Genomic DNA, 17,154 nt, shown 5'->3' on the forward strand with positions numbered 1-17,154 from the left:
TTTTAAAATTGTATAAACTGCCTTAATTTTGCTGGACCTCAGGAAGAGTAGCTGCTGCTTTGGCAGCAGCTAATAAAGATCCATAATAAATACAAATATGTGGGCATGAGAGATTGCTGATGAGACCRGTGTTAATTTCCTAAAGTCTAATGCCTGCTACAAGAAGTTAGTCATTATGCATGGTTCTTGTTACATTTGTAACAAAAAAGGGCATTTTCATAGACTTGAAAGCCAGATCAGTGATTACTGACAAAAATGACTATTTTCATAAAATAATTTAATTATTAGTTGGTCTCATGTGGAAGGCTTATATTTACCCTAGGTGGTGCAGGTAGCATAGTGGGTCGAGCGTTGGGCCAGTAACCGAAAGGTTGCTAGATCGAATCCCCGAGCTGACAAGGTAAAAATCTGTCATTCTGCCCATGAACAAGGCAGTTAACCCAATGTTCCTAGGCCRTCATTGTAAATAAGAATTWGTTCTAAACTGACTTGCCTAGTTAAATAAAGGTTACATTTSATAAAACATTTTAAACCTCACAWGCCCTCAATTCATTAGATTATTGCTGATGGTTTGAAATGCAGTGTGTGACTGTGACGGCTGATTTCCTCCTCTGTAGGGATCGGACCAAGACGCAGAGTGGAAAGTGTCCATGATTTATTAACAATAAACTGAACCTGACACGAAACAAATAACAAAAGCGAATCAAACCGAAAGACAGTCCCGTGTGGCACGAACACTGACACGAAATACAATCACCCACAAACAAACAGTGAGAACAGCCTACCTTAATATGGTTCTCAATCAGAGGAACGTCAAACACCTGCCCCTGATTGAGAACATATAAGGCTAATTAACCATGAACCTAAACAAGAAACAAATAACATAGACTGCCCACCCCAACTCACGCCCTGACCATACTAAACAAACACAAAAACAACGGAAAACAGGTCAGGAACGTGACAGTGACCTTTAAATTGTACAACGCTTATTTAGAGAAAAAAAAAAAAAAATTAAATAGTGAACAGCAGCATAAGGAAAAAAATATATAATAATAATCGACATGACTTTTAGGCCATATCGCCCAGCCCTAACTATAAGATACAGTGAGCAACACAAGACCATATTTTCAAATGACTAACCATAGWGGCAGTGACCAYGTCATACTAACCTGGCTGCCCCCTACTATCAAGTCCGGTCATGATTTTTCAGATGGCACCGGAGAGTTTTACAGTCTCCTAACCATTTGTGCTATTGTGTGTGTTTTTTTGCATTATTTGTAACTTATTTTGTACATAATGTTTCTGCCACCGTCTCTTATGACCGATAAGAGCTTCTAGAAATCAGGACAGTGAATACTCACCTCGTATTGAAATAAAAAAAATTCTTAAACGAGTCGGACGAGAGGGAATAACTCCAGACACTCGACAAGGCACTCATCCCCGTCATTTGCAGGAGAAAGAGACAGAGATATCGAGAACGAAGGTCGGTGTGCCTTGTAAGGATCCGGCGAGTGGGTAATTTGACTTTACCATCGGTCCTCTTCAATCACTGGATGATAAAAATACTAACTACAAGAACGTATATCCTACCAACGGGACATTAAAAACGGTAACATCTTGTGTTTCACCAAGTCGTGGCTGAACGACGACATGAATAACATAGAGCTGGCGGATTTTAAGCTTTTTCGGCAGGATAGATCAGTTGCCTCTGGTAAGTCAAGGGGTAACACTATGTATATTTGTAAAAACAACAGCTGGTGCACGATATCTAAGGAAGTCTCAAGGTTTTGCTACCCTGAGGTAGAGTACCTCATGATAAGCTATAGACCACACTTTTTACCAAGAGAGTTTTCACCTATATTCTTCGTAGCTGTCTATTTACCACCACAAACCGATGCTGGCACTAAGACCGAACTCAATGAGCTGTATGTGGCCATAAGCAAACAGGAAAACGCTCATCCAGAGGCGGCACTTCTAGTGGCTGGGAAACTTAAATCCATTTTCCCTAATTCTACCAGAATATTAAATGTGCAACCAGAGTAAAAAAAATTACTCTACACCACCTTTATACAACAAACAGAACCGCATTAACATCTCTCCCTCACCCTCCATTTGGCAAATCTGACCATAACTCTATCCTAATGATTYCTGCTTCAAAGCAAAAACTAAAGCAGGAAGCACCAGTGACTCGGTCTATTAAAAAAAYGGTTAGATGAAGCAGATGCTAAGCTACAGGACTGTTTTGTTAGCACAGACTGGAATATGTTCCGGGATTCCTCCGATGGCATTGAGGAGTACACCACATCAGTCACTGGCTTCATCTATAAGTGCATCGTTGACATCATCCCTACAGTGACTGTACGTGCATACCCCAACCAGAAGCCATGGATTACAGGCAACATCCTCACTGAGCTAAAGGGTAGAGCTGACTCTTTCAAAGAGCCCGGGAGCGTATAAGAAATCCCGCTATGACCTCCGACAAACCATCAAACAGGCAAAGCATCAATACAGGACTAAGATCGAATCGTACTACACCGGCTCCGACGCTCGTCGGATGTGGCARGGCTTGCTGACAATTAAAGACTACAAAAAGGTAAGCACAGCTACRAGCTGCCCAGTGACACGAGCCTACCAGATGGGCTAAATTACTTCTATGATCRCTTCGAGGCAAGTAACACWGAAACATGCATKAGAGCATCAGCTGTTCCCTGGTGACTGTGTGATCACGCTCTACGTAGCTGATGTGAGTAAGATCTTTAAACAGGTCAACATTCACAAGGCCGCAGGGCCAGGCAGRTTACCAGGACGTGTACTCCGAGCAAGCGCTGACCAACTGGCAAGTGTCTTCACTGACATTTTCAACCTCTCCCTGTYGGTGTCTGTAAAACCAACATGTTTCAAGCAGACCACCATAGTCCCTGTGCCCAAGAACACTAAGGTAACCTGCCTAAATGACTACTGACCCGTAGCACTCACGTCGGTAGCCATGAAGTGCTTTGAAAGGCTGGTCTTGGCCCACATCGACATCATTATCCCAGAAACCCTAGACCCACTCCACTTTGCATTCCACCCAAACAGATCCACAGAAGAAGCACTCTCTATTGCACTCCACACTGCCCTTTCCCACCTGGACAAAAGGAACACCTATGTGAGAATGCTATTCATTGACTACAGCTCAGCATTCAACACCGTAGTGCCCWCAAAGCTCATCACTAAGCTAAGGACCCTGGGACTAAACACCTCCCTCTGCAACTGGATCTTGGACTTCCTGACAGGCTGCCCCCAGGTGGTAAGGGTAGGTAACAACACATCTGTCACGCTGATCCTCAACACGGGGGCCCCTCAGGGGTGCATGCTCAGTCCCCTCCTGTTCACTCATGACTTCATGGCCAGGCACGACTCCAACACCATCATTAAGTTTGCCGATGACACAACAGCGGTAGGCCTGATCAACAACAACAACGAGACAGCATATAGGGAGGTCAGAGATCTGTCCGTGTGGTGCCAGGACAATAACCTCTCCCTCAACGTTATCAAGACAAACGGAGATGATTGTGGACTACAGGAAAAGGAGGACCAAGCACGCCCCCATTCTCATCGATGTGGCTGTAGTGGAGCAGGTTGAAAGCTTCAAGTTCCTTGGTGTCCACAACACCAACAAACTATCATGGTCCAAGCACACCAAGACAGTCGTAAAGAGGGCAGGGGAAAACCTATTCCCCCCCAGGAGACTGAAAAGACTTGGCGTGGGTCCTCAGAACCTCAAAACAGCTGCACCATCGAGGGCATCCTGACCGGTTGCATCACCACCTGGTATGGCAACTACTCCGTATCTGACCGCAAGGCAGTACAGAGGGTAGTGTGTACGGCCCAGTACATCACTGGGCCGCCAAGTTTCCTGCCATCCAGGACCTCTATACCAGGCGGTGTCAGCGGAAGGCCCTAAAAATTGTCAAAGTTCTCCAGCCACCCTAGTCATAGACTGTTCTCTCTGCTACCGCATGTCAAGCGGTACCGGAGCAACAAGTCTAGCTCCAAAAGGCTACTTAACAGCCATAAGACTCCTGAACAACTATTTGCATTGGCCCCCCCCACCCCCATTTTTACGCTGCTGGTAATCTCTGTTTATTATCCATGCATAGTCACTTTACCTCTACCTACATATTACCTTAATTACCTCAACTAACCGGTGACCCCGCACATTGACTCTGTACCTGTACCCCCTGTATATAGCTTCGATATTGTTATTTTACTGCTGCTCTTTAGTTATTTCTTAATTTTTATTTCTTATTTTTCACTAAACACATATTTTTCTTAAAACTGCATTGTTGGTTAAGGGCTTGTAAGTAAGCATTTCACTGTAAGGTCTACACCGGTTGTATTCGGTGCATGTGACAAATCTAATTTGATACCACCATAGAAATAGAATGAATGTAGAATGTCATTCTTTATGGATACCACCAGCTGCCTCCTGGGCCCTGCTTCTGTTACTATAGACACAGAGATAAACTGTGGGACATTGTTGGATAGGTGGTAAACATGTAAGTATTTAAACGACTGAGCAGGTAGCTCCCCCTCCTCTGTGGTGTGGCCCCAGCCCCTTGTTGCTCCAGGGGGGCCACGTATACAGATACAGCCGCCCTCCTCCCTCCATCTTTCTGCATTCCCCTCATCATTCATCAGGCAGGCCTGAATATTCATGAGGAGACTTCTGGCCTGTGTTCCTGACTGGGGGGTTAATGGAGCCTCTGGCATGTRTGTGTGTGTACTGTAATCAAATCACTCCTGCCCCTCATCTCCCACCAGTGGAGCGGGAGCTACGCTACACACATACAGCGCTATGCTAACCTGCTTGCCCACGGCTCCACAGGTAGGAGAGCCTCGGATTCAAAGGGCTCGCTAGTCGCTACGCTAGCAGACAAATAGATGGCCATTATCTACCATTAACATCCGTGGCACACATACTGTGCAGTGGACGATCTCACAATGGACGCCTCATAGATCATTGATGGAGAGAGGAGTGCTGCTGGGAATGAGAGGACAAAAGCAATAAAGATAAAACTTTTTTTTTTCCATCACAGAGAGGAGTAATAATAAACCATTGACATGGGCTGCATTCCAAATTGCACTCCATTTCCTTTATAGAGCATTACTTTTGACCAGGGCCCAGTTTTATTAGTCATATGTGCGGGATATGGATGGTATACATCGTCCAACGAAATGCTTACTTGCAGGTTCCTTCTCGACAACGTAACAGCAATAAGAAATAATACAAGATAAGAATACAAACAAAGTAAATGGCAGTAGAATATAGTCCAATATTTACACGTGTATTGGGTAGGGGGCGGGGGCGGGGGCAAGTGTATAAATTGAGCCGTATAATAAGAGTGTGGTTGCAGCAGTTGGGATGTGTGTGTTGCATGAATGTACTGCTACTGAACATCAGGAACACCTGYAATTTCCATGACTTAGATTGCCCCAGGTGAAAGCTATGATCCCTTATTGATGTCCCTTGTTAAATCCACTTCAAATCAGTGTAGAGAGAGGTTAAWAAAGGATTGTTAAGCATTGAGACAATTGAGACATGGATTGTGTATGTGTGCTATTCAGAGAGTGAATGAATGGGCAAGACAAAATATTTAAGTGTCTTTGAACGCAGCATGRTAGTTGGTGCCAGGCGCACCGGTTTGAGTCTGTCAAAGAACTGCAACACTGCTGGGTTTTTCATGCTCAACAGTTTCCCGTGTGTATCAGGAATGGTCCACCAACCAAAGGACATYCAGCCAACTTGACACGACAACGGTGGGAAGCATTGGAGTCAACATGGGCCAGCATCCCTGTGGAACGCTTCCAACATCTTGAGTTCATGCCCCGACAAAATCGGGGGGCAAAAGGGGGTGTAACTCAATATTAGAAATATGTTCATAATATTTTGTCCACTCAGTGTACATGTGTGCGTATGACTGTGCGCTTGTTAGTACGAGTGACTGCATGTATGCTAAGGAGCAGAGAATCAGACAGGTGGTCAGTTCAGGTGTTCAGCAGTCTGATGGCTTGTAGATAGTAGTGCACTATATAGGAAATAGGGTGCAATTTGGGACAAATCYATAGTCACAGAAATAAATAATGTAATCAAGCTTAATTTCATATTCTTAATTACATAAGGTGTCTCAGAGTAGGATTTTTAGTTTTTTTTAACAGAAAAGCAAGTGCATGTTTGCTATGGTATCCAGCTTGCAATGTGCTAAACAATATAACAAACATCCCTCAATGAAAAATGTTGTGATGAGGAGTCAATAGGTTAGGGCACACAGAAAGCTTTCAAGTCCTCACCTAGGCGGCTAACCATGGCTTACACATGGATAACCTCTAGTACTAATAGTAAAAGCACATGTAACACCAACAGTAACAGTATGTTTAGAGTTTTACATTTTGTTTTAAAATATCGTCCTCGTGAGAATGTTATAGTAGGCTATGCAAGCTTTTACCGACATTGGGTAAAAATCGCCCCAACCCTCCTCTCGCTCATAAACAAAGCCTTGTAAAACAATGATGCAACCTTTTACCTTTTACATTATGGTTTGTATTCTCATCTTTTATTATTTCTTATTGCTGTTGCGTTGTCGAGAAGGAACCTGCAAGTAAGCATTTCCTTGGACGGTGTACACCGTGTGCATTCCCTACATACAACTAATAAAACTTGAAACTTTAACATCTCGAGAAAAATGACCACAGAGCATATCACAAAAGAAAGAGAAGAAAGTGTTTTTTTTTTTAAGTTAGCGACCGAGTTCAAGCATCTATTATTTATCCMTTTAATATTCAGAACGAACCATACTTTAAGTTTCAGTCCTGGAGGCACAGGACAAGCACAGTGCGCGTTACACTCGCCCAGTAAGTTTAAATATAAATTGTTGTTGCAGAACACAGCACAGCCACCGAATTAATATGAATATTCAATTTTCATTCTGTATTCCATTCTTGCTGAGTAAGTSTTGGTAATTTATCATTCTATTCTGCTTCCCGCTTTATGCAAATGGTACACGCAGTTATTAGCACATTTTAGGAATGTATAATGCCAAATCTTTTTCTTCCTTGAAAGTGGAGCAGTTTGTGTGGGTGGGTGCGTTGAGAGGGTTCGTGCGTGCACAGCAGGTGAAGGAGACCACACAGGTAAGGCATGATACACACTAACAACGGTTGCCCATCCGCTGACTCTCACACAGAACCACTGCTCCCTATCTGAGGATCTCCCTTCCCTCATGGTTCAGTTGTTTCAGAGTGAAAAAGAAAAAACATGAACAAGATTAACTGCAAAACACTAAGTGTTTAGAACTAAACCGTGCCTCTCAGTGAGATGTATGATGCAATCCATCATGAACCAACCAACCATTATCAGACCGGCCAAACCAGATAAGCAAGTCCACAGAGTCGTCAGCACACACTACAGTCATAGTTCACAAATTACTGTATGTACGTACATGGTATGGGTTGTTTGTCTCTGTTTGAAAGCCAGTAATTAATTTCTGCATCTTGCTGTCATCCCTTCATGACACATACACTGAGAGGGGGAGGTAATCGTGATAAAGGTGTTTAGGCAATGAGAGATAAGACCACTTCCTCCAACCCTGTCTGTGAGAGGTTACATGCGTGTTGTGTTAATACCAGGCACTGAGTTGTACTACTCTGTTCACCTGCTCCGGGGTAGAAGTGCACCCTAGGTACAGATCTAGGATCAACTTTCACACTCAAAACCTTAACTATTAGTGGGGAAAACGCATAACTGACCAGAGGTCTAGGTCTAGGGGCAAGTTCACCCTGCCCCCATCCACCGAGACATATACATCATGAAAATATCTACTACTGTTGAGATCATTGGGCCTTACCTTGTCTCGGTCCTCCACCAGGTCAGTAAGCAGGTCATCCAGGTCCAAGATGCCCCCGTCACAGTACTCCATGCGGTGGGTCCGAACCAGGAAGTCCTCCCCATTCTAGTAGGCACACAGAAAACATGGAGACATTAGCCTGATAAGAAACTGATCGAGTGGTTATTGGGTAAAAACACACTTTATGGTCCTGTATGGCTCAGATGGTAGATCATGGTGCTTGCAACGACAGGTTTGTSGGTTCGATTACCGGGGCCACCCATGCATAAAATGTATGCACGCCTGACTGAGTCGCTTTGGATAAAAGCAGCCGCTAAATGGTATACATTTACACTTCTGAAAAGCAGTTATTGTTGAAATGGTACCTCTTGCAACCTGCTAATATGAAAACGGTAAACTGCAGCAAAAGTGTCATTTCCTCAAACCTTCATGAGACAAAACTAGGTTATGAAGCRCCAAATGGCTGCACACGGTTTCATCTTTACAGATTCAGAAATATGGTTGGGAAGAGGATAACATTGTGTATGTCTTGTTTTTGTTTACTTATCTCATTATTATTTCGTAACAACAGGTGATCAAAATGTATGACAATAGCCAATTGCAGCAGTTGTGTTTGTGTAAGTGGTGTTGGGGGCGTGTGTGTGGGGGGAGGAGGAACGCATTTCTAGTTCCCCCCCACTCCGTGAGAGTGGTGGGCACACTCCTGAAGCGTCACTATGGCAACACAGGTCTGAGAACCGATATCAACCATATTCCTGGTATCTTTTGTTCAGGACACAATCTGAAATCTGTGCCATTTTACTAAACAGTAGTGCTGAGCGATTAGTGCTTTTTTAAGGTTCGGCTTCAGTTCGATTACGGTTTCGATAATATTTTTTTACATTAAATGCACTAGGCATTATGTGGGTTGAATGCTGTAACACAGAATAAAACTATTAATAAAAGTCCCATGATGGTACTGACTGTCCATTACTGCTTATCACTTAACCATAATTTATTCATATAAATTTACTAAAATATTTCAGTTGTGTTTATTACATTTGTTTTATTTGAGTTGTACCTCCTTCGACGATAAATGCAAATCCGACCATCACCCCTGGTGAGACAAAACCGCGACTCGCAAGTCCTGTCTGGTCCAGCGACGGTGGGTTTGTGCCCATAGGCGACGTTGTTGCCGGTGATGTCTGGTGAGGCCTGTACTCTGGAGTGGGATCGTTTTGGAGGTGGAGGGTCCGTCAGGGTCTGGGGCGGTGTGTCATTGCAATCTCAACGCTGTGCGTTACAGGGAAGACATCCTCCTCCCTCATATGGTACCCTTCCTGCAGGCTCAACTTGACATGACCCTCCAGCATGACAATGCCACCTGTCACGCCCTGACCTTAGTTATATATGTTTTCTGTATTATTTTGGTCAGGTCAGGGTGTGACGTGGGTGGGTATGCGTGTTTTGTGTTGTCTAGGGTTTTTTGTAGATCTATGGGGTTTTTGTAAGTCTAGGTTATTGTAGGTCTATGATGGCCTGAATTGGTTCACAATCAGAGGCAGCTGTTTATCGTTGCCTCTGATTGGGGATCCTATTTAGGTTGCCATTTTCCATTTTGGTTTTGTGTGTTATTGTCTATGTGTAGTTGCATGTTAGCACTCGTTATATTAGCTTCACGTCGTTTTGTTGTTTTGTATAGTTTGTTCAGTATTCTTCGTCAATTAAAGAAGAATGTATTCAAATCACGCTGCGCCTTGGTCTCCTCGTTACGACGAACGTGACACCACCAGCCATACTGCTCGTTCTGTGTGTGATTTCATGCAAGACAGAAATGTCAGTGTTCTGCCATGGCCAGTGAAGAGCCCAGATCTCAATCCCATTGAGCACGTCTGGGACCTGTTGGATCGGAGGGTGAGGGTGAGGGCCATTCCCCCAGAAAAGTCCTGGAACTTGCAGGTGCCTTGGTGGAAGAGTGGGGTAACATCTCACAACAGGAACTGGCAAATCTGGTGCAGTCCATGAGGAGGAGATGCAGTGCAGTACTTAATGCAGCTGGTGGCCACACCAGATACTGACTGTTACTTTTGATTTTGACCMCCCCTTTGTTCAGGGACACATTATTCAATTTCTGTTAATCACATGTCTGTGGAACTTGTTCAGTTTATGTCTCAGTTGTTGAATCTTATGTTCCTACAAATATTAACACATGTTAAGTTTGATGAAAATAAATGCAGTTGACAGTGAGAGGACATTTCTTTTTTTGCAGAGTTTATATTCACCCCCTTTGCTATGAAGCCCCTAAATAAGATCTGGTGCAACCAATTAGCTTCAGAAGTCACGTAATTCATTAAATAAAGTCCACCTGTGTGCAATCTATGTGTCAAATGATCTGTCACATTATCTCAGTAAATATACACCTGTTCTGAAACACCACCAAGCAAGCAGCACCATGAAGACCAAGGAGCTCTCCAAACAGGTCAGGGACAAAGTYGTGGAGAAGTTCATATCAGGGTTGGGTTATAAAATAATATCTGAAACTTTGAACATCCCACGGAGCACCATTAAATCCATTATTTAAAAAATGTAAAGAATATGGCACCACAGCAAACCCAACACTTCTCATCACCACGAGAACACCATCCCCACAGTGAAGAATGGTGGTGGCAGTATCATGCTGTGGGGATGTTTTTCATCAGCAGGGACTGGGAAACTGGTCAGAGTGGAAGGAATGATGGATGCTGCTAAATACAGGGAAATTCTTGAGGGAAACCCGTTTCAGTCTCCCAGAGATTTGAGATTGGGACGGAGGTTCACCTTCCAGCAGGACAATGACCCTAAGCATACTGCTAAAGCAACACTTGAGTGGTTTAAGGGGAAACATTTAAATATCTTGGAAAGCCCAGACCTCAATCCAACTGAGAATCTGTGGTATGATGTAAAGATTGCTGTACACCAGCAGAAGCCATCCAACTTGAAGGAGCTGGAGCAATTTTGCCTTGAAGAATGGGCATAAATCCCAGTTGCTAGACGTGCCAAGCTTATAGAGACATACCCCAAGAGACTTGCAGCTGTAATTGCTGCAAAAGGTGGCTCTACAAAGTATTGACTTTGGGGGGGTGAATAGTTAGGCATGCTTCAAGTTCAGTTTTGTCTTATTTCTTGTTTGTTTCACAATAAAAAAGATTTTGCATCTTCAAAGTGGTAGTCATGTTGTGTAAATCAAGTGATACAAAAAATATATATTTTAATTCCAGGTTGTAAGGCAACAAAATAGGAAAAATGCCAAGGGGGTGAATACTTTCGCAAGCCACTAAAAACTGGTGCATTGGCATTTTCCAGCCCTAATGCTGGGTTCGGCAATTTACCGGTCTTATATTAGCCCGCTTGCGCTCAGATGGGCGGGGTGGAAATATTTGAGGTGTGTGTTGCTAATTTCAGGCAGTGCTGATAGGGAGATTTATGTCTAAACAAAAGTTTTAGCAGGAACGAAGTTGGTTATGGCATGAATGTTGACAGCGGAAACGCAGCCTATCCACACTGCCCATATACACATGGAACAAGAGTAGCCTAATGTGCTTTTGGTGCCTGTATTCTTCATATTTAGAAACATAAACAAATGTTTTTCCCTAGGATAACCTCCTCTCAATTAAGGCTATTATTGTGTCTGCCCAATGCAATCGCAAAGTAGTCAAGACTGTCGATAAAGGGRTTGGCTCTTGAGACCGCTTGGAAATAAATGTTAATCACTAAAGCTTTATTAAAATATCAAGTTTGAGAGGAGTAAAACAGTGAGCCGACGTTCCCTTTTTAGCTATGCATTGTAGGCAGGGCCACGTTATTTTAGCCAAGCAGGCCCCATTTTGGATGTGCGTAAAACCCTCCATAGTCTGCATTGTTTTAATATTATACGCCCATGGCGGAAAATTATGGTGCATGTAAGTGTGACATAGCCTATTTAAAGCAAGTGGTTTCGTTTTGTTTAGAATTTGTTTGGCCTTATCAAAAACTAATTTAATCTTGTTTGACAATGTTTGGCATGTCCATGCTCAGCCGTAATGCAATTTACAGTAGGCCTAGCCCCTATATCAGTGTGAATGCTGTTGAAGACATACAATTACTTAACAATGTGGACTGCAAATGGGTTCAAGTTAGGCCTACATTTTGTTATTTCGTTTCTGTAAGCCATTTAAACTATAATGGACTAACATTGGAATTAGATTTGATTCCAAGGCAATACATAAAAAGACCATAAATACACAACCTGAAACAGCCACATATTTGCCATGGATCACATCCTGATTGCCCAGTGAGGGTCACACCCACAACTTGTTCATTTATCAAAACCCATCCCTTTCGCGCCAACGTCAGCAAGTGCGCCAATAACTGTGATAGTGAAAATAGCAAAAATATTTGACACGCCCCTGAACCTATAGCGCTACCGCCTACGCTTAGAGTTACCATTGTGTTAGGTTTGTTCAAATAGAGTCCCTAATGTTATGCAGAGAAGAAGTGTCAAGCTTCATACAACACAAATCAAAATCAGATTGACCCTGCTCAGATTCACCTGCTAACAGCGCAATGATATTTACAATAGCAAGTGTGTAGGCAACTACTAGGCCAATAGTCTCAGTGTTTTAGTGGATCATTAGTGGAGCTAGCCTGGGTACCAGACTGGTAACCCGGCGTCAGTGGAGCATCATCATGTTACGGATGGGCATCTTGCTCTGCTGCATCCAAGTCAGGCTTACACTACCAATAGGGGTCTGGCTTTAAAAATGGCCCATGACAGAGAAGAAAAAAAAGGTTCATAAACCTTTCTTAAAACAAATAGTCAAGCTGTAATCTCAATGCCAGACACAGGGCCAGCCTCTATTTTCCTTGAGTGGYACTGTATGGGTACTAGAATGATACAACCACACTTGATAGTGAAATAAAATAGAACAATTGAGAAATAGAGATATTCAAATGTACAAGCCTAGTAGTCAGTGTTACCTTGTGGGAGCAGAGAAACGGACTTAGGCTTACACAGATCGTCTCACATATCAAAACAAGAACCCAACTGTAGGACATCTATTCTCCAGGCATAGCACGAATACCTCCCTTGAAAAACAGGTTTCGCCTGTGGGAAGACCTGCACATKTGTCTCCCTGAGCAGGTGCATGGCACAGTTGTAGGAGGGTGAAGTTTCCCTTAGGTACAGATATAGGATCACCTTCCCCTCCCCCAATCCAAACCGTAACCATTAGTGGGTAAAATACTAAAGTGACCCAGGATCAGCATATCAGGGCCACCTCACCTGGCAACCTTCAGGAATGGAGACTGCCGATTGGCTCTCTCSCAGTGACAGAGGAATTAAAAGGAAACACCCATAACACTAGAGAGAGACACTGCACCTGACTGCTTTTTCAAATCACTCTGTGCATATTACTACGCATCAGGATTTAGCCTAACTGGCAGTATTTCAGCTAGCTCTCTTGATATATGCATACTCCCATCTGGTTAGTATGTAGATTATTTTGCCATACATCTCAAGGCACTTAAAAAAAATGGAATTAATATCTTGCCTAGTTTCTACCACTCTTCCATAATCCTGTCTCATTACGTGACACTTCAAGAGAGTACATTGAAAAACAAAATCAGGACAGAAAAAAATCTGTTTTAAGTTCTTGTTGTCAAACTCCATAAATCCCCATGTATCATGGACATTCACATTTCTTGGGTCCCCTTCAAACCAACGGGACATGTGGCAACGGTGGATCAGTCAACACAATAGAATTAGGACTAACAGTGACAGTCAGCGGTGTAATTTGCCGAAATGTACCCTGTAAGTCGCCCATTTGAAGCGATAGCTCGAGAGTGTTGAAGCGCATAACGATTAGTGAAGCGCTTCGTCGCTAAATTTGGGGCGCCGGTTTTTCACACTTTAATCCTCCCAACACAATTACACAGCTGAAGGGAAATGTGTGGGATTAGCGTGAGAGAAGAAAACATATTAATGAACAAGCCAATAGAAAGCTATGGAGTACCTCAGAGAAAGTACGAGAGAAAGGGAACTGTAATGAATATAGCACTTTAAATGTATTATTAGAAGGGAGATGAACAACCGCATAGGAAGTTGTGCTTTGCTCTAGCTACAGTACAGACAGTGAAACTGGTTATAGAAATGTTGGCACGATAATGTAAAAAGGGTACTGGAGAAAGCGTGAGTTAGTGAGAAACCCGTATAAGACTTTTTGAACAGCAACTAGTTTATGAGGAGGAAAATGCCAAGCTGTCAAATGTCAACACAGGCAGTTTTACAATTGACACTGGTTTATTTGACAAAAGCAATTTCTACCAACTTTTGGGGATCCGTTCGACAGGAGTTGCAGTTATTTTTGTTACATTTATTTATTTGCGACAAATGATGGAAACTGTGTTTCTCGAATAAACGATGATTGCGAAATAATTTGTTAGGCGGGGCACGTGATGTCAAAACATAACTATGAAGCTCCACTTCACATTTCATTCTGCTAAATCAATGTTTCAACTATAAATAGAATGTTTCTTTGCAGGATCCTTGAACTGACTTTCAAGAAATGATCAATTGCATCGCCTTGGATTTCTGGTTTCTGGTCACCATCCAATTATTACAGATCTACAGGAGTGCAAGATTCACCATGGCATGAGAATTATTAGAATAATAGCAAATATTACTCAATTTGCATTCTATGCTTGCTGGCTTTTGCGGGCGACCTGAGACATGAAACAGATAGGTGGGAGGGCATACAAGCTGTTGCCAATTTAATCATGCGCAATATGCCTAAATGGGTAATGTTAACACTTCAACCACTTTTTTCTAGACGCGTTTTTTTTCTTCTTCTAGGTGTGACATCATTACTTTTTTTTATGAGCATGGCCTTATTTCTGTTATAGCATATTCCATTCACCCAGCTCAATGTAACATCGGTAACAGGCTACAGGTTTAGGCTACTACATGATACTCAAATTGTCCTTGTACCCATCGTGAGGTTGCTACAACCTAGCCTATGAATGAACGTTTACAACATAGGCGCACAGGTCAAGAGAATTTTCAGTAATCAAGGTGACAGACCGTGACACAAACATCACTTCCTGTCGTCACTTCCTGTTGAATGCGGAATAGCTCAGTTTGTTGTTTTGAAAGTCTATTGAAAAAGTTAATTTCTAGCTAGCTACCTTATGAGTTTGGATCCCGTAACGCGTTTGGGATCTGTCCAGTGATCCTGCCAACCAAGGCAGGGTCTGGGGAGGCAGCCTAGCTGCTAGCTAGCTACCCATCAACCTAGCATGGATTTGTTGAGGGCTTTAACACAGCCCGCGAAGCTGTTAGCCATTGTGGATGGAACTGCGTATTGTCCCAGGCTTGTGGTTGTCTAGACCCCTGCTGCAACCTGCCCTGTTTGGAACTGCGAGGAGTCTGAGTGTAACCTACATTGTTACCACGACAAATACGGCGGGAGTACCGTTGAGGACAGTGGTATCATAAGGTGAAGGATCTTTAAAAAAATAAAGTGTTACACATGCAGTTGTTACAACAAGAAAAAAGCAACAAGAAAATAGCGTTTTGTCCAAATACTGGTGCAGTCAACTAATAAAAGAATGGACGACCTGACCAGAGAGGTCCAGGACCTGAAGAACAGTTTGCAGTTCCCCCAGGGTCAGCTCGATGAGTTTAAACAAGAGAACGGCAAGATGAAAGCAATCTGTAAGTCATTGAGAAGGGGCATCAGTTCTGTAGAATCCATGATAACAATGACAGAGAAATCAGATTATCTCAAGGGACAATCACAGCAGAACAACATGATTGTGGACAGAATGACAGATTCTCCACGTGAGACCTGGACAGACTGATTACCAGGACGTGTACTCAAAGCATGAGCGGACCAACTGGCAAGTGTCTTCACTGACATTTTCAACCTCTCCCTGGCCGACTCTGTAATACCTACATGTTTCAAACAGACCACCATAGTCCCTGTGCCCAAGAAAGAGAAGGTAACATGCCTAAATAATTACCTCCCCGTTGCACTCACATCAGTAGCCATGAAGTGATTTGAAAGGCTGGTCATGGCTCACATCAACACCATCATGCCAGAAACCCTAGACCCACTCCAACAGATCCACAGATGAAGCAATCTCAAATCGCATTCCACACTGTCTCTCCCCCCTTTGTTTTTACACTGCTGCTACTGGCTGTTTATTATTTATGCATAGTCATTTTACAAATTACCTCCACTAACCTGTACCCCCACACATTGACTCATGTACATTTATTGTGTTACTTTTTAATTGATTCGATTTTTTTTACTTTAGTTTATTTAGAAACTATTTTATTAACTCTTTCTTGAATTGCATCGTTGGTTAAGGGGCTCGTAAGCATTTCACGGTAAGGTTACCAGGTTACCTGTTGTATTCGGCACATGTGACAAATCAACTTGGATTTGGATATATATTACCCTTACAGAATTTCCACGTGGGCGAGGATTGGAAATTTAACCAAAACCTATTGGATGATAACTTGTTTTTAACTAGGACAGAATAATTTATGAACAGACTTTTCCCGACAATACATAAAGTGCATTCGGAAAGTTTTCAGACTATGACTTTTTCCAGATTTTGTTACATCCAGCCTTATTCTAAAATGTAGTAAATTGTTGATTTTCTTCATCAATCTAAAACACAATAGCCCATAATAACAAAGCAAAAACAAGTTTATACATTTTTGCAAATGTATTAAAAAAAATACAAAATTAAATATCACATTTCAATAAGTATTCAGACCCTTTACTCAGTACTTTATTGAAGCACCTTTGACAGCGATTACAGCCTCGAATCTTCTTGGGTATGACGCTACAAGCTTGGCACACCTGTATTTGGAGAGTTTCTCCCATTCTTCTCTGCAGATCCTTTCAAGCTCTGTCAGGTTGGATGGGGAGCGTTGCTGCACAACCGTTTTCAGGTCTCTCCAGAGATGTTAGATCGGGTTCAAGTCCGGGCTCTGGCTGGGCCACTCAAGGACATTCAGAGACTTGTCCTGAAGCCACTCCACCAAAGAATTTCCTTAAAGACTATCAGAAAGCATGTTGGTACTTATTTATTTTGATACAAATGTAGGTGCCGGGCTATATGACTTTGCCATTCAACTCGATAATATATAATGATATTTTGGAGGTTATTTTCATTTTTTTTTTTAAACGAAAAGTGAGCGATCGTAATCTGAATAATGGCCAAAAAACATTTATTTCTGTTTTTAGAGGAGAGAAAACGC

At 42.6% G+C, this 17,154-nt stretch overlaps 1 protein-coding gene across 2 annotated transcripts in view; it reads right to left on the reverse strand.

Annotated features, from left to right (window-relative positions):
• pard3ba (par-3 family cell polarity regulator beta a) overlaps nucleotides 1-17,154 on the reverse strand; it is a 198,442-nt gene that overhangs the window by 168,125 nt on the left and 13,163 nt on the right. For both annotated transcript variants that reach the window (XM_023997820.2, XM_023997819.2), the window contains exon 2: nucleotides 7,887-7,991. In XM_023997820.2, coding sequence (XP_023853588.1) covers nucleotides 7,887-7,991 — 105 coding nt within the window. The remainder of the gene's footprint in view (nucleotides 1-7,886; nucleotides 7,992-17,154) is intronic.

The sequence above is a fragment of the Salvelinus sp. IW2-2015 genome, linkage group LG12 (genome assembly GCF_002910315.2).
Source record: "Salvelinus sp. IW2-2015 linkage group LG12, ASM291031v2, whole genome shotgun sequence".
NCBI classification, from domain to species: Eukaryota; Metazoa; Chordata; class Actinopteri; order Salmoniformes; family Salmonidae; genus Salvelinus; species Salvelinus sp. IW2-2015.